General features: G+C 33.7%; 1 protein-coding gene and 1 long non-coding RNA gene across 6 annotated transcripts in view; one reads left to right on the top strand and one right to left on the bottom strand.

Annotated features, from left to right (window-relative positions):
- LOC138122939 (orexin/Hypocretin receptor type 1-like) overlaps positions 1 to 23,536 on the bottom strand; it is a 194,587-nt gene that overhangs the window by 19,434 nt on the left and 151,617 nt on the right. For all 5 annotated transcript variants that reach the window (XR_011156659.1, XR_011156660.1, XM_069037384.1 and 2 more), the window contains exon 5: positions 20,275 to 20,443. Coding sequence is in view for 3 of the 5 variants with exons in the window: in XM_069037384.1 (XP_068893485.1) it covers positions 20,275 to 20,443 (169 nt within the window). In the remaining 2 variants the exon portion in view is untranslated. The remainder of the gene's footprint in view (positions 1 to 20,274; positions 20,444 to 23,536) is intronic.
- Positions 15,563 to 17,770, top strand: LOC138122942 (uncharacterized). Its single transcript, XR_011156661.1, has 3 exons — positions 15,563 to 15,954; positions 16,003 to 16,548; positions 16,606 to 17,770. It is a non-coding gene; the product is annotated as an uncharacterized lncRNA (long non-coding RNA).

Genomic DNA, 23,536 nt, shown 5'->3' with positions numbered 1-23,536 from the left:
TCAAAGTGACGCTTCAAAATTTAATACAAAATAAGAAACGGCGAGTTGTATCCAAGCGGGGGGAGAATACTTTGAACATTTTGTATCTGTATTATTTTCTAGTGCTTCATTTCTTTTAAATTAAAACGATTCAACATTAGAACCGTAAACGTCAACAGTGTTGCCAATCTGATTTAAAAGTCATAGCCTACTTTATAAATTCAATTATCTCACGGTACTTTCTATTCTACAGTGTGAAAAAAAAAACGATTTTCATCTAGTTACCTCTGCATTACCTTTGTAAAAATACGAAAAATACAAAAAAAAGAAGGCAGTAACCTAACCTCAAAATATACATCAAAATAAAAAAAGGAAGTCAACCAAAGCAAGTCAGAGCCTGAAAGTGGCCACCATTTTATTGCATACATAAAACTACATGATGTTTCATATTATTAAAAATGTGCTGCAATATATCCCGTGTTATCTCGTTACATTTCAATGTGATTCGTGCCGTCACTTTTTGCAAATTGTTGATCCTTTCTTTGAAGACCTCAGTTTTAAGAAAGACAAAATATGGAGAAGTCTAACGGGGTGGGGTGTGGTGATCTGGCTGGCCAAGTTCTCATGCTTACAACACGACCAGGAAAAAACCTTTTTGTTCGACACTGTTAGAATTTAAGAATTTTCTCCTGTGTGAACGGATTTTGATAAATTTGACAACTTGTCAAAACGAAACGTCAAGCTAATTTTAAAAATTTTCAGCGATTTGGAGCCTTTGGGGGGCTTGTCGAACAAAAAAACGTTGTATTCAACTCGTTCTTGTGTAATATGGGCTTTTTTTGGCATGAGTGGGCCAATTTAAAACTCGAGTGAAACGAGACACACGAACTCGTTAAATAAACTACGATTTCAAGAAATCCCAAATGTTCTCGACTAGTAGGTATGAGTTGTTGCTCCGTCTTGCTGAAAATAACAATTTTCAAATTCATCGAGATGCACCTGGTCTAAAAATGGGGGCAACAGTTGTTCCCTATAACACTGACCATTGATTATATCGTGGAAGAATCCTGGTCCTTTTTGATCGCCGCCCCGGGGGAACTCGTCTGTGCCAATAAATCTGTGACGAGTGTCACAATCAGGAAATTTTGTTTGAATAAGATCAATCTACAGGTGTCCCAGAATTTGCCCCCCACAGAAAAAAGGAGAAATCTCCAAATGTCCAAAAAAGAACAAACAAATGATCCCAAATGGTAAACAGAAAAGTATCGTTATTTACATTACAAGCTGCGAAAGTTTACTTTTATGTGCGGGTGTTTTTAAATGAGCACGTGAAAGAGCTTTCGCAGCGTGTAATGTATTAAACTTTTCATTCTCCCATCGACATTTAATAAAATACAATGATTCAGTAATTATAATAAAATTAGTATAAGCTGGCTTGTTGTTAACGTTATTTTAGTAACAATACAAAAACATTATTTTATGACATTTAGCAAATATAGTTGTCGTTGAATACTTGGTCATAATTTAGTTTAAAATGCATTTCATTGAAGAAGCTGCATATATTGCGTGCAGAAGTGTGTTGCCGGACAATTCCAAAGACCGGTAGGTACAATGAAGCTTATGAACATTTCATTAAATGGTGTGCAACGAATGATGTTTTTGACATTTTTCCTTTTTTGTCGTCCAGGGCACGAAAATTTTTCATAGCTAGCAACCGATCCCCTAGCGTGTTTTACTTTCGCTTTCAATCGCCTTATTAAATTAGAAAGTTACACTTTCGTTGGGGGGAGAATGAAAATTTGTTTTGATGAGTTCTATCACGGTTTAAATTTTCTTAACGCATTTCAATAACACACTGTATACTAGGTGTATTAAAACGACCTCACCAACTACTTGTAATCGTATAAAGTAGAGTGACATGAACGTGGAAAAAATAATACAAATGTTCTCCTGATGCTTTTTTGTTTTTTCTTATTTTTCCAAATTTTGATTTTTTTTTGTTGACTATACGTGCAAGTATAGTTTGATAGATCAAAAATAGTTGTCAAAAAGATTCTTTGGATGTTTTAATATTTTTTTTCACTGTTTTTACGGTGAAAATAGTATATTAAAAGACAAGTTTCATAAGACCAGTCTTGAAGCACGAATCAAGATTAAAAAACGAGTGGCGTAGCCACGAGTTATTTTAAAGAATGAGTGCTTCAAGGTCTTATGGAACGAGTTTTTTATACTATTTTTTGTAATTTGCCCTTTTTAAGAGGTTTTTAAACAAAAATGTTTACTTTCCTCGATTTAGGGATTTTTGTGGCGGTTGGTAATGTCTTAATTTTAAAAGTGAAAATTTGATCAAGTCTTCAAAGTCGCCTTTTGTTTTATCCAAATTCTGTCACAAAACACGAATATGGAAGATAATCTTTCATGTACGCCCGCTGAAATACATGAAATTGCCAAAAATACGTACGCGAATTTGTTGCCTGATAAATCCTGATAAATAATTCTTTGCACATTTTGTAATTTAAACTGACACGCATGACGGATCAAGCTATGCCAACCTAAAAAATTTTGTAAAATGTTCCGTGAAATAATGGCTATAAGGACATCCCAGATGATGACGTCGCGTTCGTTAATATGTCTATTAGAGAATCAAAATGGAGGCAAATTACAAAAAAAATATTAAAACACCCAAGGAAAATTTTACAAAAATTCGTAACCAAGTAACCAGCGCAAGCGGGCAACTTGAATGTCTGATCGTTTTGTAGTAAGTGTCAATTTTATTAGCAAAAGTTTAAAAAGCGGTTGTAGAAAAAATAGTGTTTGTATTTCGTGCACAAGATGATTGTTTTGTTGGCGCATTCGAATGAGTTTGAAGTCTCGACCTGACGGTCTCGACCAAAAACTCATTCTCATGCGCCAACAAAAAATAATCATTTTGCGCACTTAATACAAAAATAACTATTTTCACTGTTTTTACGGTGAAGAAAAATATTAAACCATCCAAGAAAACTTTTTGACAACTATTTCCGATCTATCAAAAAATGATATACTTTGCGACTTGATAATGATGCATAATTGTCGCGTTTTTTTGACGGTTGTAGAAAAACATTTTTTTTCAAGAACATTTTTGGTTAAATTGTTGTAACTTTAACATGCTGTAACTTTTAATTGAAGCTGGGAAAAAAAAATTTCAATTTTTTTTATGTTCTCACTGTGTTCTGTACAACTGCTAGTAGTTGGTGCCTTCGTTTTGAATCAGCCTGTACATACAGGTGTCCCAGAGTTGTGAAAAAGCCCCATAACTTGTTTGTTATTAAAGATATCAACTTTTTCTTTTTTTTTTTTAGATGATAGCTGCGTTTCTACTGGACATTCGAGAATATTGCGGTATACTGGGTGCCCCCAAATTTTACTTCAATGTAAAAATTTTAATTGACCTCGAACAAAAACAAACAAGCATCTAAGGTTAACAATAAAATTTAACGCAAATGTTGAAATGAACATAACCTTAACTATGATTTGGTGTCAAATTGTTATACAGCTGGTCCATATGTGCACAGTTTGGGGTGGTACAGAGTGGTTTTTTACTTAATTTTGACATTGACAATTGTTTATTAAAAAAATTTCACTATATCTGTGAAATTATTTATTTCAATTATTTTTGACATAAACTTGACAACTTTCAAGTTAGCAGTTAGAAAGTTGATTTAATTTTTAAATAATCTTACGTGAATAACCCTGTATTAATATTTTTTTTTATGGTATTTTTTATCAGCTTGCCAACAAAACGAGAAATTTTCTATTTGCAATACAATAACTAATTTACATAATTTATGGTGACAGGACATTTATTACGTTTATCAGCTGCGAAGTCCGGCGGCGTATTAGACGTTTATTCATAATTTTCGCTGTTGTATTACACATTTCTCCATCACGCTGTTGCTATCGATCATATGAACGTTCATTTTCTTATTGTGCACCAAATAAGCAAAAAATAAAATAACATACTTTGGTTAAATTTAATTGTCACATTTTCATTTGTTTTCAGCCGGTTTACTCGGTTTTGTAGGTTTCGTTCAGGTTCAGGGTCAGAAAAGTGCGGTCTAAAAAGTTTGTCTGCTTAGGAGTACGTAAAATTACCTTTTTTATAATTGATTAAAAAAATTGGTACTCACAGTAAAATCGTTTTAATAATAAACAATTATCAATGTCAGAAATTCTTAAAAGACCGGACTGTACCACCCCAGATTCCCCAGAATATCTTATTTATGGACCAGATGTATAATGGTTTTTACACTAGATATTTATTGAAGTTATGTATCTATATGTTTTTCTATCGCAATTAAGGCCGATTTATAGTTCCGTAACATGTACGTATGGCATAACATATCAAAATTGATTTCTATTGAATCAAATGTAGGTATTCATTTATAGATCCGTTAACATAACATAAGTCAGTATAGTCGTTTTCAACAACATCCGTGCTGTCAGTGTCATTTTTAATATGTTGGTGCAGATTGTACACACAAATTCATAACCAGGATTCAGAGTATAAGCATATCCTAGTTAAAAAAAATGTGAAACAAGAAATTGAGGTTATGGTAAAAGAAAATTGCTATTTCGTGAAACATCAACACATGTAATAAAACTCAGTCTTCAACTCGAAATTCAAATTAGACTACATATTTTCTTTGATTTGTTTGAAATTATAAAAAATAATTTGAATTTGTCAATTTGCCGCGCCAAGCTAAATTGCCAAGTTAGGACATTCAAAATTACTAAACTGAAACAGCAAGTAATGCCAACATACTGTCATTGTGACAGCACGGATGTCACTGAAAACGACTATATCCGTTTACATATGAATTGGCCAATTTCAATTATTATGTTATATAAACTCCATCCATTTTCAATATGCACAACTAAATCTAGTAATTTTAGTAACTTTTGTGGTGTAATAGGATACAACTTTTTTCTACTGTAAATGCAATGTCACAGATAATAATTCAGGTTATGTGTATTTTGAAGAGGTTATAATGTATGATTATTGTCATTTCTGACAAATCTCTAATCGAGTCCCGCATCTACAGGTTAATATTAAATACCGACATTGAAACCAGCAAGTAGGTGTACCTTAATAAACATGAACAGATTTTAACGAAAAGATTTCAGAGCAGGACACAGAGTGGAAGCATGATACATTCAAAATGAATAGTGCTCAAGAGCAAACCCTCTCAAGTCAAGCCTGAAGGCCGGCGGTCTTGTAATTAAAAAAAGCGCACAACGGCGCAAATATTTCTTCACTGTTCCATCGTGCGTCGTTTCCATTTTGTGCCTGTGCCCCCGATCCAGAAATTACTCAGTACTTTTCCTTCAGATATCTGTAGGAGATTGAAGCTAACATTTTAAATAGATCAATTTAAATTAAAAGTGGATTTATCAACTTACGGCAAAAATTTCCCCAACCATTCGGTAAACTGTCATCCTCCCCAAATTTGGATCATTTACTTCCCAAATGTTTTTAAAACACCGGTGAACACTTTGTTTTATTTCTAAAGTGAGGCATTTTCTCTTTACAACACTGCCTATGGCCTCCATGATATCGCTACTTTATCGTATTTTTTTCAATTATAATCTGACAGTGTCAAATTTTTTGACAAATTCAAAACGCTCGCTTTGAATGTTCAATATTAGAAAAAATAAAACACTGTCATTGCAATACAAAAAAAGAAAATTTACCATGAAAGTTACGGAATTTTAATATTTTTCCATAGAAACGGTTACGTGTAGGTACACTGTCAACAAATCCAATTTAAAAACATTATTGAAAAGGTGGAAAATATGAAGGAAATTCTAATCGTACAGCCCAGGCAGCAGCTTCTAAAACCTCGTCTTCACAAAACATATTTGACAATTAGTTTGACACTTAAAAAGTCAACAATCATATCACGTTTTGTCGTGAACTATAAAGCACAATTTATAGTTCCGTAACATGTACGTATGGCATACTCGTAACATATCAAAATTGAATCCTATTGAATCAAACGTACTCATTTATAGATCCGTTAACATAACATAAGTCCGTATCCGTTTACATATGAATTGGCCAATTTCAATTATTATGTTAAGTACCATGAAAGTTACGGAATTTTAATATTTTTCCATAGAAACGGTTACGTGTAGGTACGCTGTCAATAAATTTAATTTAAAATTATTATTGAAAAGGTGGAAAATATGAAGGAAATTCTAATCGTACAGTGTGTTGAAAGGTTCAAGTCAGTGTACGATAAGTCTTCCAAAGACTTTGAGGACGGTGTGACGAAGGAAATGATTTGGAGTAGCTGATTTATCCGCGTTTTCGTAACTCGTCTAAAAGCGTAAGATTTAAACAGCTGATCCGTGATCCGTTACCTGTATAGTGCATTCACAATCGACAGTTCAACGCCTACTTCGACGCCAAATTTAAAAAAACACCTGTTATATTTTTTTATTATAGGTACTATGGCGGCCAAAAAATTTTAGCCGTCACTATCTTGACATTCACGTAAAGTGTAAATAAATCTTTAGGAAGTTCCATTCTTGTCATTTTGACATGCATATTGGTATTCTGCCAATCAATTTAAACTGTTTAAAGCTCAGATATTCCAAAAATTCGACATGAATGAACAAAATTAGAGCAGTCGTACATAGATAACCTGAGGTAAACGTTCTGTGTAGTAGAAAATGACAAAATAATTTCGAGTTTTGAAATTTACCACCCAAAAAATCTAATGATAATCAAGACGGTAATCCAGAATGACAATAAAGTATGGATTACATTTCTTTTTTTTTAAACATCTGACAGAAAGTGACGGCTAAAATTTTTTGGCCGCCATAGTACCTGAATCGTAATCCCTGTTTTTGACACTAAAATGCGTGCGAAAAAGGGCCTTTAAAACACTAAAGCTTTAAGGTTGCTTAGGTAACAACAAATTCACCTACATTTTGAACAATGATAAATACACATTTATACACAATTTATTTTTTTTGTTATAATTTTCAAATTGTAGTGCAGGTGTAATAAAAAAATTGCGTATGATACACGTTTATAAGGAAGACTTTAAAGCACTTCAGACGTTAAAAGGACTCCGCTACGCGTCGTGCTCGTCGCGCGTGATTTAAAGGTTTCCTTATAAACTTGTATCATAATATACCATTGGATCAAATAAAAAAAAATCAGAGTAGGCAAAAATGGTGTTTTGAACCATCAAAGAGTCAGAATAGCACAATCCAGGTAACTCGATTTTTTTTTAATTGATCGCACGTTACTATTTTTACATTATTGTAAGATTGAAACTATAGAAACCATACATAACAGTGTGTGAAATGCGATTTCACGCACATAAGTTTTTCTGTTTTTCACTTCACACACTGTTTTCTATTAGTTACCTAGTAACATGGTCGCAGTTCATACTTCCTTCAAAAATTTGAATTTTAAAATTTAGTTCTAAAAGCAATTATAGAAAAAACATTGTTTATATTTCCTGCATGGAGATATTTTCATTCAAAGACTTTTCGCCTCGACCTGCGTCTCGGCGTAAAAGACCTTTTCATGCACAAAAAACATTCACTTCACGCACTTAATATAAAAATAACTACATATTATATTTCGTGCAACAATAGCTATTTATGCACCAAGGGCGTTACAACGATGATTACGCCCGGAGAACGATGAATCCAGTTCGAGGGCTTTAGCCCGAGAGATGGATATCGTTCGATGGGCGAAATCATTCGGTGACGCCGTGGTGCATACAAGACTTTATTTTTCACTATACGTGTTCTTTAAAAAAAAATAAAAATTGGCATTTTTGCAATTATGAATTGATGAGGGCGTTATGAATTCATTACGCCCGGTTATTCTTATTACGCCCTGTTATTATTCCCCGGTTGTTATGGACATGTTTACGTATTTCGTATCCTAGGAGTTATCATACATTGACACATTGACTGGAATAAGGATGCATTAAGATATTGCCGTCGAGATGGAGGCAATTTATTCGACCAGATCCAGGCGAGCTGGAGTAAGTAACATTATCCGATTAAACGTGTTTTATACAAAGTTGCTTGGGTAAATAGACGCCGACACGACTGTATAGGTGTAAACAAGTGGCGTTCATTTTTTTAATCGCTTTACTTTAGAGTCAGCTGGGCGAATCGTTAGTCCGACGTAATGAAGAAATCGAGGTAACTACCGCTTGTTCTGAATAATGATGAGCACTTGTACTGTCGATTTAAGTACAGAAGAGTGATCTAACTGTTCCGCATAGCAGGACGTTTTGTTTTATCGAGAGAGATAAGTCCGGAGGAAAATTTATGACGGCAGCGAAGGTCCCCTTTCTACTTAATATTTCGAATTTAGCATTTTAAGTGAAATATGGAGTAAATGGATAGTGCAGTGATGTTGTTGCAGGTGTACATATTAGGCTTTATGAGAGAATTATTAACCTATCTCGCAAATTCGGAGGATTATCATTTTATTTATGCGAAGACGCAAAAGGGGAAATTTAGAGAATTGTGTATAATATATAATATATAATAATTTACAACACAAAAACAGAAAAAACCCAAAAATGTATCACCTTAAAAGATAAAAGTCTGTTTCATAAGAGACTGAATACCTTTCTAAAATGTGTGTAATATGTACGACTGAAGAGCTACATTATATGTAGTCACTAGCAAACAGTAGTTTATCTTAGAAAAAGTTTAAATTTATACAATACGATTTGAAAAGTTGTACTGAGGTAGTACCTACAGTTGCGGACACGGAATTTTAGACGTCAAATTTATGTCAATTCAAAAAATTTCAATGTAAGCCACGCTGTATTGTCATTATGATTGACGTTTTAAACTAGTTGACATTTGAAAGTTTTTTTGGCATGTCAGTATGATAAAAATTATAAAAATCGAAAGTGAGGTTAGTTACATCTAAAGTCAGTTTAACATTTTTATGTCAATCGAATGACAAATCGTCCAAGATTCCATGCTCGCAATATTGGGAGCACGGAATTTCGGGCAGACTTGAAATTTGACATCTTATGTGAAATAGGCTTCAGGTGCTAAACGTATTAATAACCTCATTTTAATATCTACTATTGTCACATGTCATTTTGCAAATTGCATTCATCAATCCTGAAAAGCTGCAAGTGCTTAGATGTGATTTTTTGAAAACTGAACAGTCTTTTATTAAACTTTGGAAAGCAATAACTAAAATGTAAAATAATTGTGCATAATTGTGACAGTTTATTTTGAAGTTCAGTTAAAATTAACTATTATGACATTTATGACAATAAAGCTTAGACTATATTGGGTTTTTTAAATGACATAAATTGCTGCCCGAAATTCCAAGCTTCCAATAGTACGTGTTAAAAGAAGGCAAAATAACCCAGTTGCCCTAAATAAATGTTAATAGTTTACAAGAGAATCAAAGGAGCGAGTTTGTTTAGGAATCGCTGAAAAATTTCAAATTTGGCGGGCAGTTTTGACGTACTATCGCGGCCATCCAAAAGTGAACGTTTTTTTTTATAGTTTGATTTTTACTTTAAATCATAGGCGTCATAAAATGCCAAAGTTTGACACTAGCGATAAAAAAATTATTGAAAGTATTTTTTTAAATGCCACATCTCACTCCGATGCAGACAGCTACGGCTATTGCAAAGCTAGAAGAAAATTGGTCGTTTGCTGCTGTGGCGAGAGAATTACATTGCAGTAAGACTTGCATCTTCAATATAAAGAGGGGTTGGCAAGAAAACAGGCTTGAGAGGCCAATGCGAATAGGTGTTGGAAAGGTTTCTTTACTAAAGTTTACTTTCACTTTAATAATGTATTAATTACTTCTCAGTCTCATTTTTATTAAAAAATATTTAATACAACTTTTTATTATTAAAATAGTAACGCCTGCTGCACGAACGCCAATGAATACAGCCTGATTTAATCTAACGAAAAATACGGAAATTTTCGCAAGCTATCGTTCACTTTTGGATGGCCGCGATTGTACTACCAACCTAAAAAAAGAAAAAAGGGTTTTATGTCATTCGAGATTGTATGATTTTTGTCGTTTAATTTTTCCATGTTCATCATGAAATTTTTTACAAAATTTGTAAAATGATGATAAAATAGTGACAGCGACTTATTCAGAAAACAACAAAGGCTTCAACAACAAACTAAAAAGACTGCAATTCAGAGTAAATGAAACGTCAAACAAGTTGCTCAAAATACCTGCCATCGCTTGCAATGCAAGCTTCAGGACGACATGTTCAAGAAAGCTGAACTCCTCTGTTTTCACGAATTTTCTGAGCGGCGTTTTGAATGTAATGGAGCGGTGCACTATCTCGTCAAATTGCTGAAGGAATTTTCTCGAGTAATTTAGGTAAAATTTCGTTTAAAATTTGAAGATCTCCGTTTAAACGGCGAGGCAAGACAGAGGAACCTACGGGGCGATTTTCAACAATCCCAACCCATACGTTAATTGAAAATGATTGCGGGAAGTGACGCTCTTGGATTTAGTGATGAATTTCTTCTTCTGCAACTAAAATCCGATCTTCTCGTTGGGGCCAAGATTCAAGATCACGCTTATTCATTTCGAAACGCCCGAAATCGCGAAGATGCTGCACAACGTTTACAAACGTTCGTGCATTGGCACCTTTGAGGATATCTTTCATCGTAGATTTGTCGTGATAGCTCTGAATGTCCACGGGCTTCGCCATAGATCAAAACCATATCAGTTTTCCCCAGGTTAAATTAAGGTTAAGATGGAGGTTGTTGTCAAAGTGACTTCCGTTCGAATTAAATGCCAACAAAAAAAGTTTTGTGGGTTTTTATCACAGGTTAAAATATCTGCACACTTTCAAAACCAGCTTGTATATTGGGCGCCAGAAGACAAAGGGTGTCACATCAAGATAAGAAAATGTTTCATTTTTGGAAGCAGTTGCAGCTATATCAGTTAGTGCAAAAACTTCATTCAACTTATGTGCTTACATATACCTAAATTTTAAAAACTATTTCGTACAGATTTGCTTGTGACAAATTTAATGGAAATTTATTGTCTATTTCTCTGTCAGAATTTGCAATTGTTATAAATTCTGAATGGAATAAGACATTTTATTACTTGATCTTTGGACAACTAAATTCAATACACATACGAGTATGTATCACTTATCTATACGGATAGATAAATCTCAATCTCTTTTAGAAAGTTACCAAATGTACAGGTATTTCAGAATTGATGATGGTAAATATCTCGAATTGAAATACATCCAGTGAAAATAATGTACAAGGTACAAATGCCCACCGAGGTAACCCTACAAGGATACTCACTCTTGAATTTGGTTGTTGAAAATCGATTTTTTGCAAGCACTTTTTTAATGTTTAGTTAATTTTGATATGCTATACATATTATAAACAAGCTGCACAACAAATGCAAAATTTTGCGCGGGATTAAAACATTTTGGTGAAAGATGCTACAAGGAGCAATGTTGCAACCAGTGGCCGACACTCAGTTTTATTTTATTGCAGTACGTTGCAACCCAATGTTTCGTTCCGAGACAAAATGTTGCATTTGGTGTGCGACTCACCTTAAGGTTAAGCTATTGACTTCGTTCAATACAAAACGATTTTATTTATTTCTGTATAACTGAAATTAAATCTACAAAAAATTTGGAACACAAAACCTACCTATCTACATTTGAAAATAGGAACATTTTTATCTTTGATGCTTGCTCGTGTACGTCGTACAGAGAATTGTTGAACTCCCTATAATTGGTTTTCTCTTCAACTTCAAAAGTGAATATCTTTGTAGGATTATAATGGAAAATCTGAGAGATAGCTTTTGGGACACAGAATATTTTTAACAAATTATCGTTAGTATCAAAAAAAGGTATCTTCGAATGATCTCTTAATATTGCAAATATGCGTAATCTACAATCTTTCTGAACGGTTAATCTCGGTTTTTTGACTTATACAGAACCCGAACATTTAATAGTTATTTACATAAAAGTCAGGAAAATCTCACATTACTAGAGCTAAATTGAAATACGAGGCACTTTGTGCCGAGTATTTTAAAGCTCCGAGTCAAGTAAGAGATTTTACTGACGTGTTTTGTATTAAATTTTTCCGGAAATCGTAAAAGACGAAATTTACAAATTTTAGAAACATTTTTTACAAATTCCACAAAAATGAAGTTTGTCAATTTTGTTGGCAACTATAGTTACAAAGTAAACAACATCGAAAAAATTTCATCAATTTTGTGTGTGGTGAAAATTGTTCTTTTTTAAAAAATAACTATATTTTGCGTCTTGTAAAGTCTTTACAGTACTAGTCCGAAAAAATTCAATTTTCCTGCGCGTAAATAAGCAGGAAAATGTTGTTTCCAAGACGATTTCCGGAAAAGAAAGTTTACACGTGAAATAGAATCATAAAAGCAGTCTTAAAGTGCTCGGATTTTTCCGGCGTTCTCGTTCAGTATTTTAGTAGTAATGCACTACTGGTCTTTATTTCATAGACCTACGAGTAATTGAATACATTGACGTTTACTGTTCATGTTTACGACACGGCTGCCATTTTTCGTTTTGTTTGAACTAATAAATAATAGGAAGTGTTTTGGGGAAGTGTTTTGGGGCGGACATTCTCTATCGTCGACGACGAACGACTATTACATATCCGGTAATTCTGCCTTATTTGTCAGAAACAGAACTAACACTACATAAATTGTTTCTTTATGTATTTACTTTGGATTGAATGTGTTTGTTTTCTTGGATATTGTAAACAATAATTTTATAACCGTCTTCGGCTTTGTCCTCGATTTTAATTAAACTAGTGTCGTCCTCCAGACTCACGGTAACGTCCTTTAATATTGATTAAGGTTTCCTTCTTTCAACATTTCACAAAATGAAAAATGTTTCATTTATTCGACAGTGGCCGTCACTCAGTTCAGTTTCAAGTATTGAAATTATTTCGACGACATAAATTCTTTCAGATAATCAACTTTAGCAGTAATTTTACAAGTAACTGTATGAAATTGATTCGCTTATTAATGTCTTCTTTTCAATAAATTTATTCCGTGTCTTGCTATTCTCAACATCTTCGTCATATTATTTTTTTTTCCAACTTAATAGCAATTAATGGTGGATGAGTTTTAGTAAGTATTTTCATTTGGTAGTTATAAATAGTATATTGAAAGTACCCATTGAACACGGCAATAGTAGTTTATTTAACGAGTTTGTATGTAAATTGGGAGTTTTTTGGCATGAGTGGGCCAGTTTTAAAGGCCCACGAGTGCCAAAAAAGGCCCAATTTACACACGAACGAATTGAATACAACGTTTTTTTGTTCGACGAGCCCCCCAAAGGCTCCAAATCGCTGAAAATCTTTAAAATTAGGGTGACGTTTCGTTTTGACAAGTTGTGACATTTATTAAAATCCGTTCACACAGGAGAAAATTCTCAAATTCTGACAGTGTCGAACAAAAAACATTTTTTCTATAATACTAGAGTTTGGAGAACTAACATATTTGAATGCTAATTTGAGTTAGGAAAAGTGGAATAATATATTACAATATAAGCGTCAGCGAGTGAAGATAGTATTGCGAGTTGAAAAATCGCACTTTGATCACGAATTGTGTGTACTATTTTCTCCAATATCGCTTTATGAAAATTAGTCTCAATTTTAAATTTCTTTATAATTATTTTACTCCCCTATTTTTTTAATTTTCCGGATCTGGAGTTTCAATTAATGCAAATAACAGTGTTTTAAATTTTTATATTAATAAGTAGGTAGTAGATTGTTAGTGTAGTAGATTGTTAAATACATTTTCCTCACTAGTTTGTTTACTTTCTCCATTTTCCTTACTAGTGATACAAACGCCTATTTTCCTCACTAAATTGAGTGATGAAAGTATCATTTTTATAATCAATGTTGGAAAATAATATTTCAACACTAAAATTTTGATCGTTTCGTAACTTGAAATCTGTCAAAGATAACCTTAAAATTTACAACCAATAGATGCTTTTTTAAGACTTTCCTTAAACTAACACGAAAAACGTTGTTCAATATTCGTGCGCTGTTACTTTTCAGCTATTCGGCCTGTCTTGCATATTCTTCAATATCAAACGATTCACTATAGCAGACATTTTAATAGAATTTACGTAAATTTACTCGAGCGAACACATTAAACGCCTTCACAAACTTTACTTTTTTTTTATAAACAAAATTGTTTCACTATAGCAATGAAAATAGAACAATTTTGACGCCATTTTTTTATTTAGAATAATTGTAGAAAATTGAAAATATCCAAATTTAATTTATTTTTCCAAACTCGAGTAGAAAAAATTATGTTTTCAATACGTAGGAAATCCATTTTTTTCTGTACACGGCATATCTTCATCTCGGCTATCGCTTCGATCAAAAATCCCACGCCTAATACGGAAAAAAATTACATTTCCTAACTTAATGCACAAACAGCTATTGCAGCACCTAAGTAAGACATTGTCAAAATTTAGTTTTTACTAAATACATATACTTTGGGTCGTCAACCACCAAGAAATTTGAAGACGATCTGCACTAGGTGTAAATGCGAATTTAAAAATTCAAAATTCATCTCATTCTAGCCCGTGGTCGACGCTAATGAAGAGCAAGTACTAATAATATTGATAAATTCAATTATTAATAGGTGTTTATTACACAAAATATTTGATTTGATCATTTGCAAAATTTACTTACAATAAATTTTGACGTTTTTTGGAATAAAAATTGGGTTAAATTGTATTTTTCGTCGACTATATCTCAGTCCCTATTAAACTTAAAGAAAAGTATAAATAGGTACAAAAAAGTTGCCAAATTTTATCTTTTAGAACTTTTATTTGAACATTTTGGTCGTCAATGTCATTTCAAAATTTGGTTAGATTGTCACAAATTAAAAAATTTTCCCTGCCTGATTATGCCCATGTCAACAAAGTGTCAAAAAAATGAGGAAAACATGACAATTAATGTCATTCAGGATGATAATAGGTTATGATGTTTATGACCGTTTTACAATGGAGCATTTTCCATTGCGTCAAAGAGTGACATTGACGACCAAAATTTATTGCTCGCGAACTGTACAATTAAAAGATATTTAATGACTCATTTTTGACACTACTTATTATGCCCGATAACTTTTATAGTTGGTATTACTGATTGATAGCTGTATCATTGAGACATTATTTACATCTAACTGAAAATACAGTATGTCCCCGGATAGGTGAAACGACTCTTGTAAAAGTAAAAAATTATCGATTTAAATTTTCATTTTCTGGGGTTCAGCGCTGCTTGGTTAAAGACTAATTTCTAACATAATTTTAATTTTTAAAAATCAAGTATGCCTTGGAAATTTTCAACAAAACCTACTTTCCTGTAGAGTAAAGTGCCTTTTATGTGACAAATACGACAAAAAGTTATTAAGAAAAGTTGTTTAGAATAAATATCTAGGCCCTTATACCAAATTTCAAAATCATCGGCCAACTGTGAATTTTCATTTTTTTAATGTTTATTTCACAAAAAATCTAATGCCCGTTTGCACCAGTCATAGTTAAGGGTTTAGATTAAGTTAAGCGGAGGTTGAATTTCAAAATACCTTGCACCGACATGTAAGTGACAGTGACATTTCAACTATCTGTCAGTTATTTTAATCCCAGGAATTCGCACGGATTATCATTCCCACTAATACGTTTAAATATTTTTTTTTTATTAAATGGAGGTCCTAAATGTCATGGAAGATTTAGATGATTATAACAATGACGATATTGAAGTTTTTGATGTAATTAATGGCTTGCCGCGACAAGTGTACGTGCGAAATAATTATTTCGATAGTTATGATAATGTACATTTCCGAAGAAGATTTCGGATTTCAAAGCAGTGTTGTTTAAACTTGTTAGTGATAATTGAAGAAAGATTGGAGTATCCTTCTGATATGTAAGGTACTTACTTAAGTGACATTTTTCATTAATTATATCTTTTCAGTAATAATTCTGTTTCTCCCATGAATCAATTACTAACTTCTCTTCGTTTTTACTCAACTGGCGGTCATCTCCAATCTATTGCCGATTATTGCGGCATGCATGTATCCACTGTATCCAGAATAATTGTTCGGGTATCACGCACAATTGCTGATTTATATAACATGTACATAAGTTTTCCTACAACGAATGAAGAGATAGTTCAGGAACAAATCAAATTTTTTGAAGTGGCTGCATTTCCGCGTGTTGCAGGTGCAATCGATTGTACACACGTAAAAATTCGATCCCCAGATAAGGTACCTACCACATTTTTGAATAATGGAAAATGAAATCAAAAATGTGTTATAACTAGGAGGTAATGATGCAGAAATATATAGGAACCGAAAATCTTACTTTTCGGTAAATTCTCAAATGATATGTACTGCAGCTTTAAGGATTACCAATGTTGTTTCACGATGGCCCGGTTCTGTACATGACGCCACAATTTTTAATAACAGCAGAATACTGGCCAATTTTGAAACACACGCTTTTAGGAACTGTTTACTTTTAGGTGAAACAAACAACAAATAAATATTGAAAAATAAAAAGTGTCAAAATATTGTTTTAGGAGATGGTGGATATCCTAATAAATCTTATTTATTTACTCCTCTTTTAAATCCAGTCACTCCACCCGAACAACATTACAATGAATCTCATATAAGAACTAGGAATTGTATTGAAAGATGTTTCGGTGTATTAAAACGAAGGTTCCCAGTCTTAGCATATGGATGTCGGTTAAAAATTGAGACCACGATGACCATAATTGTTGCAACAGCAGTACTTCATAATTTGGCTCTATCTATGGACGATGTTGGCCCACCACCAATACCTGAAGAACTGAATGAACATGAATTAAACCGGCTCATCGAAGATGGTCAAATCCATAACGTTCATTATGTTGCAAATGAACCTGTAGGTGCAGGAGCTCAATTAAGAAGAGAATTTATCAACAATTATTTTGCAAACATATAACTTTATTTTTTTTAACAATTTATAATAAATTCAAAGCATTTAACTGTGCCTGTTTCAATTTTATATCTAGTTCTAACGATTGTTTTTTAAGTTCAAACAATTCCAAATCACAAAGTCTTTTTCTTTCAAATTCTTCCTCTTCTCTTTTATTCTTTCGATCCATTGTTTCAATTTCCATGTCATTTTTTTGTTGTTGCTGTTGACAACTCTTTTGCAACAACTCCAACTGTAATTGACAAACATGAACCTTTATTTCTGCCAAATCTTCATATTTCTTTGCCACATTTCCAGTTGGACATAAAGATGGACGTCTCCTGCTTGACCATTTTGAGTCATTTTTTTTTCTTTCTTGATAAAGTTTCGTTAATGGGTTTTGATAAATTTGCCGGTGTATAACATTCCCATGTATTGCTAGTGGTCGGTTCATCAATTTGGTCAGTATTTATGTTAATTACTTCATCAGCTGGTTCTGGATCCTCGATATTTTCTCCCTGTGTATTAAAAAATAATGATTTTTTTAAGTTTATAACTATGCATACTTAGGTACAATTGGCTTTGTGTCATTTAACATCGAAGTTCCTACGATTTCCATTTTATCTCCATCAGGAATTCTTTCAACGCCAAAAACTGTTTTTTTATTTAAAATAGCCATTGTGAGATCAAAAGTAGCATCTTTAATTACAGGAGTTGCTGTCCCACCACCGGTTTTGGTAATTTCCCGTCTTTCTGTGGCGGCCTTTTTCCTTGTTTCTTTCTTTTTATTTTCGAAAAATCTTTTTAATGTTTCTTTGCTTCTGAACGTTGAATTTTGTGCATTGAATTCCGTAGCAATTTTTGTCCATGTTGCCTCTTTATTTCGCCATGAAAGCGCATCGGTTTTTTTGCTCTCTATAATGTGCGAATATCGTCGCACTAAATTCAATATTAAATTTTTTTCTTCGGGGGAAAAATTTGTAGAACGCGCACGTTTTACTTGTCCGTCCTGTGAGACAACATTTAAAGCAAATTTCACAAATAATTTAATTAACTTACCATTTCCTGCAGATCAGTACTTCAGAAACCAAAAATATTCACCACAAACAAATTCACTGACATTCAAATGACAATATTTCACAGCAATAGTTATTTTGAAAATATATTTGACAACCAATCATATCGAAGTGCCTTAAGGTCCATACACAATGGCGTTAACGTTACGTCGATGTTAAAACGTTAATGTTAACGTTAGATCTAGAAATTCAAAATTACATGTATTTCATTGCGGACTGTTCACAATGACGTTATGATGAAAATTAATGTTGCATGAGATTGTTAGCGTTAACGTTAGTTCTAGAAATGTTCTGGATTCTTAACGTTACATTCTAACAATAGCCAACGGAAATAGTTTATAAAAAGTACTGAAATACATGTAATTAGATCTAACGTTAACATTAACGTTTTAACATCGACGTAACGTTAACGCCATTGTGAAAGGGCTGTTACGTTACTCCACGTTACCGACGCTTATTTTAACTGACACATGAATCACTTCGGTGCAAAGTGAATAAAACTTATGTACTAGTTAGATTTAAGTGTCAGTTAATTAATCCTCGTTTTTGACTGTGACCGGTGCAAACGGGTATAAGAAATTTATTTTGAACACTTCTCTCATTATGAGTAAAAAAAAATCACACTTAGATTATTACTACAAGTTATTGGCTTAACACTAATAAGTTATATGTAATTAAATAAAATTATCGGGTGTTCATTTAATATTCTGGTAGCATCACCTATGGAAATCTTTTGTTTTGAAAAACGGATGTCGCAGCGTTAAAATACGACATAACCTCACTATAAAATAACAGCATGACACGAATTATGATAAAAATTAACACAATTATAATTCACGCACAAATTAATCAATTTATATATTGCCTAAAACCAGCAATTAATTTTAAAAAATTGATTTTGAAATCATAAAAATTACCTTCAATTACCACTGTCATACAGTAAGGATACAACTGTACATCTTTTCGTAACAATTTGTGGCACGTTCCTACTTTCCTACACAAGGTTCAGTGTGTTGCGATAACTGACGTATTGAAGTGTGGGGCACATTTGGCATTATTTCCCTTGCAGTTTCAATACCTGCAGCAGTGCGTTTTAGCGGCCGACCTGTGGTTTTTCTTCGGTAAACGCCTCCAGTTTCACCAAACAACTTTACACACCGGCTCAGGTTGTCTTCGAAGGTTTTACGGTTAACAATAACATTGGGAAATTCGGCGATAAACTCTCTAAGCAGTTTTGTACGGAGTAGATCCATGAATCATTCACTTTCAAAGTTTCAAACCATTGCGAAAATAACTTTCAATCAAAAACGTTTTCTGCTCTAACGTGAACACCAGCAAAAAATAAACGTCTCTGAACGCAAATGTCAAAATGTGACAGTTCTACTCTAATTTTACTAACCGTAAGTTCAAACGACGACATGCCTTAACAAAAACAAAATATTTCCATAGGTAATGCTACCAGAATATTAAATGAACACCCGATAAATTAAAACCTTAGAGTAAATAGAAAAAAAAATGAAAAATCATAGTTCGCCGATGATTTTGAAATTTTGTGTAGGGGCCTAGATGTTGATTCTAAACAACTTTTGTTAATAACTTTTTGTCGTATCTATCAGATAAAATGCACTTTACAGAAAAATAGGTTTTTTGAAAATTTCCAAGGCATACTCGACTTTTCAAAACTAAAATTATGTTAAAAGTTAGTCTTTAACCAAGCAGGGCTGAACCCCAAAAAATTAAAATTCCTTTTCGAGAGGATTTCCCTTGCCATTCAACGTGGAAACGCAGCAAGCATTCGGGGCTCTTTTCCAGATTCCGCAATATTATCGGAAATTTTTGTATTATAAAACAAAAATGTTATGTAATTATGTTATCTAAAAAATTTAAATCGAATTTTTTTATCTTTTACAAGAGTCGTTTCACCTATCCGGGGACACACTGTATATATTATTACATTCCTATTATTGTTAATATTAATATTATTATGTACTATTAATATTAATTAAAATTAAAAAAGTTTCCAGTAATTCAATAACTATTGTAGCTACATACAAACTATAATATTTCTGCGACTCTATCTTTGCTCTGTGATTAGTAAAAAACGTTTCCACAACCGGAACCTTTTCCAAATTCCATTGCCGTCACCATTTACCGGAAAGGGAGGCATTTATCTGGCCCACGGTCCTGTCAATTCCCATCACAGCAAAGCCCCTTACCTTAAGATGGATAGCAAATGCACGGGAAAATAGCAGAAAGCGAACATCACGACGACAGCCACCAGCATCTTAGCGGCTTTCCGTCTGGAACGCAGTTGGCCCTCGGTGCTAGCATTCATGTTCATGGCGAACGTGTTCACCTGTCTGCCGCCGCCGCCGCCGCTCGCATCTGAAATGAACGGTTCAATTAGCAAAAGTTCGTTAACGCGGGAAATGGTGCTCCGACCGCAGATGCCGAGGTGTATTTCTCGAGAGTTAAACGGTTCTGTCACGTTTGTCGAAGGTGGCGCAAGAAATCGACGAAAACAAGGTTCGGCGTAATTGCTTCATTGAAAATTATGGGGGCGGAGCGTTAAAACAGAAAAATGAGAATGGCGAAATGAGATTCAAAGTAAACAACGATTGTCAACAAACTAGCTGCACTCCTTGTTTTACCCATTTTGTTCAATGAAACTTTCCGCAAACCAATATATCGATCGTGTCCTTTCTCATTTTACACACTTGCTTTTCTTGTACTCTGCATTTTTTCTCTTTTACACCCGGTTTTCACTTAATCTCTGCCTTTTTTACTTGTTTCAGGGGTGCTAATTGATATATGTATTCCAAAACTGTTCATTCAACTAAATAAAGGCTACCGGTAAGCCGGACTGATGTCTCTGGCACGCCCGGAGGAGCTTTTACTTTCACTTCTGAGAGCCGCGATAAGACGTAAACGACCCGGCTCTCAATTATGAAAAATTAAAAACAACGCGTTGTTTACAAACAGAATTAGTTGGTTGTCCTGGTATTGAGCAAATTGTTTAAATCTTGTTGCTTTGATTTTGAATTAAAACGATTGAAACTGACATTTAACAATTATCAAAATATATTTTTGTAAATGTCAAATTTGACGTTTTTGCCAAAAATTGATTTTTTAAATTAATAATTCGCAGCCGTAGATAACACGTGGGCTAAAGCATATTACAGGAAACTCGTGTGATTACAGATGAACTCGGGCTAACGCCCTCGTCATCTGCAATCTTCACACTCGAGTCCTGTAATATTGGTTTTATCCCACTAATTATGTAATAGTAATTTATTATACGAGTTTTATAAGACACCATTTTGTCGCACGCGTTTTTTAGAGCACGAGGAGCGCAGCGACGAGTGCTATAAAGAAAACAAGTGCGACAAAATGGATTATAAAACGAGTATAATACAATATTTTTTCTATTTTGCCCCTAAAATTTAAAAAAAGTTCAAAACATAATGCTAGGAAAATTATATTTGGCAAATAGAAGGGTTGGTAACGCTGGTAACTAGACGAACAATTGTAAGTTTTGAATTTAAAGTGTCGCGAAGTGCAGTGACCACGTAGCAACAACTCACTGTGAGTCACTGTAAACATTAAAAATTTAAGTAAATGTTCCTGAAACGCGTATCGAAAAGACGTCCGTTTCGAAACCCGTTTGAGTGTCGTACTGACTGTGTTATAGGTGCAAAATAGAAAAATAACTATTACAGTTACTGGAAAATGACATTTTTATTGGCTGGTACGGTTTGCTGACCATCATACTTCTTGTTTCGTTGCTTACTGAATAAATGTAATAAAATAACTTTTGCTTTATCTAATTTAATATTGTGATCAAATTTATACATTGTCTGGAGAACGTATGGCGCAAAGTGATTACAGTACAGCCAGGCTGTCCTTCCTGCGTACATTCAAAGTTGGGAAAATTAATGATCAGTAAAATTTGTAAACTTCCACTACGACCTCCCGCAGTTTTCCATAATAAGGTTTTATGGTTGCACCAAAATTTAACCTCGTTAAATTTTCAAACACTTCAAAAAATATCTGACGCAACCTCTGCACTGGCATAAAGCTCACCACCGAAAAATCGACATTAAAAAATACGATGCGATCAGAAGGTGACGATAAAAAGCTTAGGTTTTCCATCGCTTCGTATTTGTTGGAATTGCGATTTTTTGTACGCTTTCGTGACTTTTCCTTTATAGGTAGCCAGATAATAAAAGCAATCTATTGATGGAAAAAACCTACAAGAATTTCTTAATCACAGGATTATGGTGTATATATATTGGTCGTACGTGTGACAATTTTTGAGTCATATCCGTATTCCGGACGCTCTTTTCTCGAACGAGAATTGGGCGTGAGACGACTTCGCCCTTTTAAAGTGACCGAGGCCGTGGTAACGATGATTTATGAGGATTGACGAGGTGTAGTAAGGAATGGAATGAATGTGTCGGAATGAAGATGGTTCGTCTTGGGAAACACTCGGAGAAATGGAGATGTGTGGGTTGCATAATTAGGTACCCACGAGCGTCTTCAGCAGAAAACTAATGAAAAATAGTTGAATATACTACGAAAAAGGCGTCGACGTAAATTTTAAACTATGTATTTTTTTTTCGTGAAAAATGTCTTCTAGAATTGCAACGTTCATTGAGAACACTACTATTAATAAAAACGAGCCAGTCATAAAAGTAAAATACCGAAACTTTTTGATTTTGCTCATTCATTAATTTGATAATAATTAATTGGCGACAACGCACTTATTTATTTTTTTTCCTAATAAATGGTATCAATTTTCATTTTGTCCTAAAAGTACACTTTAGGACGATGCAAAAAAAAGGTGGCAAGGAAGTGTATAATAAGAACCCCTTTCTGTTGAAGCGTCCCTTTGTACGAAATGTGAATATATAAAATGAAAATGGTACATGGTGCCCATTTTTAACATTCAATGGAAATGCGCCATTGTCGTCGCATACAAAGCCATCGTTTTCATTAATTTGTGATTCACCGAAATGTACTGAATAATCACACGGAGGCATTCCCACGCACGGAATTTAATCAACAGTTTTAAATATTACAACGTAATTCAGTGAAAAGTGGTCCCGAATTGACAATGACGTAAAAAACGCATCGGTTCACCACGCCAAGTCCAAAATTAAACCGAATTAGCCTGGATTTAGACGCAATAACATTTTAATAACTACATCGTCCGGTTGTTGCATAAAAAATTCAGTTTCATAAATTTCCGGAGCACTCGAGAAACAAGAGCGAGCGATCCAGTTATTGCATTCTGTATAAACACAAGGCAACAGTCGGTCGCTGCATCAGAAATATGTTATTAATCGAACGGTGGGTTTTTTCTCAAATAGGGAATTTTAACGGCGGTGTGGAAGGTCGAATTGTTTGAAAGTTCATGTTCAGTTCATAAATCAGAGTCGCTCATCCGAGAAATTTATTCACTTGCGTTTCGACGAA

The sequence above is a fragment of the Tenebrio molitor genome, chromosome 2 (assembly GCF_963966145.1).
Source record: "Tenebrio molitor chromosome 2, icTenMoli1.1, whole genome shotgun sequence".
NCBI classification, from domain to species: domain Eukaryota; kingdom Metazoa; phylum Arthropoda; class Insecta; order Coleoptera; family Tenebrionidae; genus Tenebrio; species Tenebrio molitor.
The sequence above is the reverse complement of the archived record's forward strand: the minus strand, read 5'-3'. Positions and strand labels throughout refer to the sequence as shown.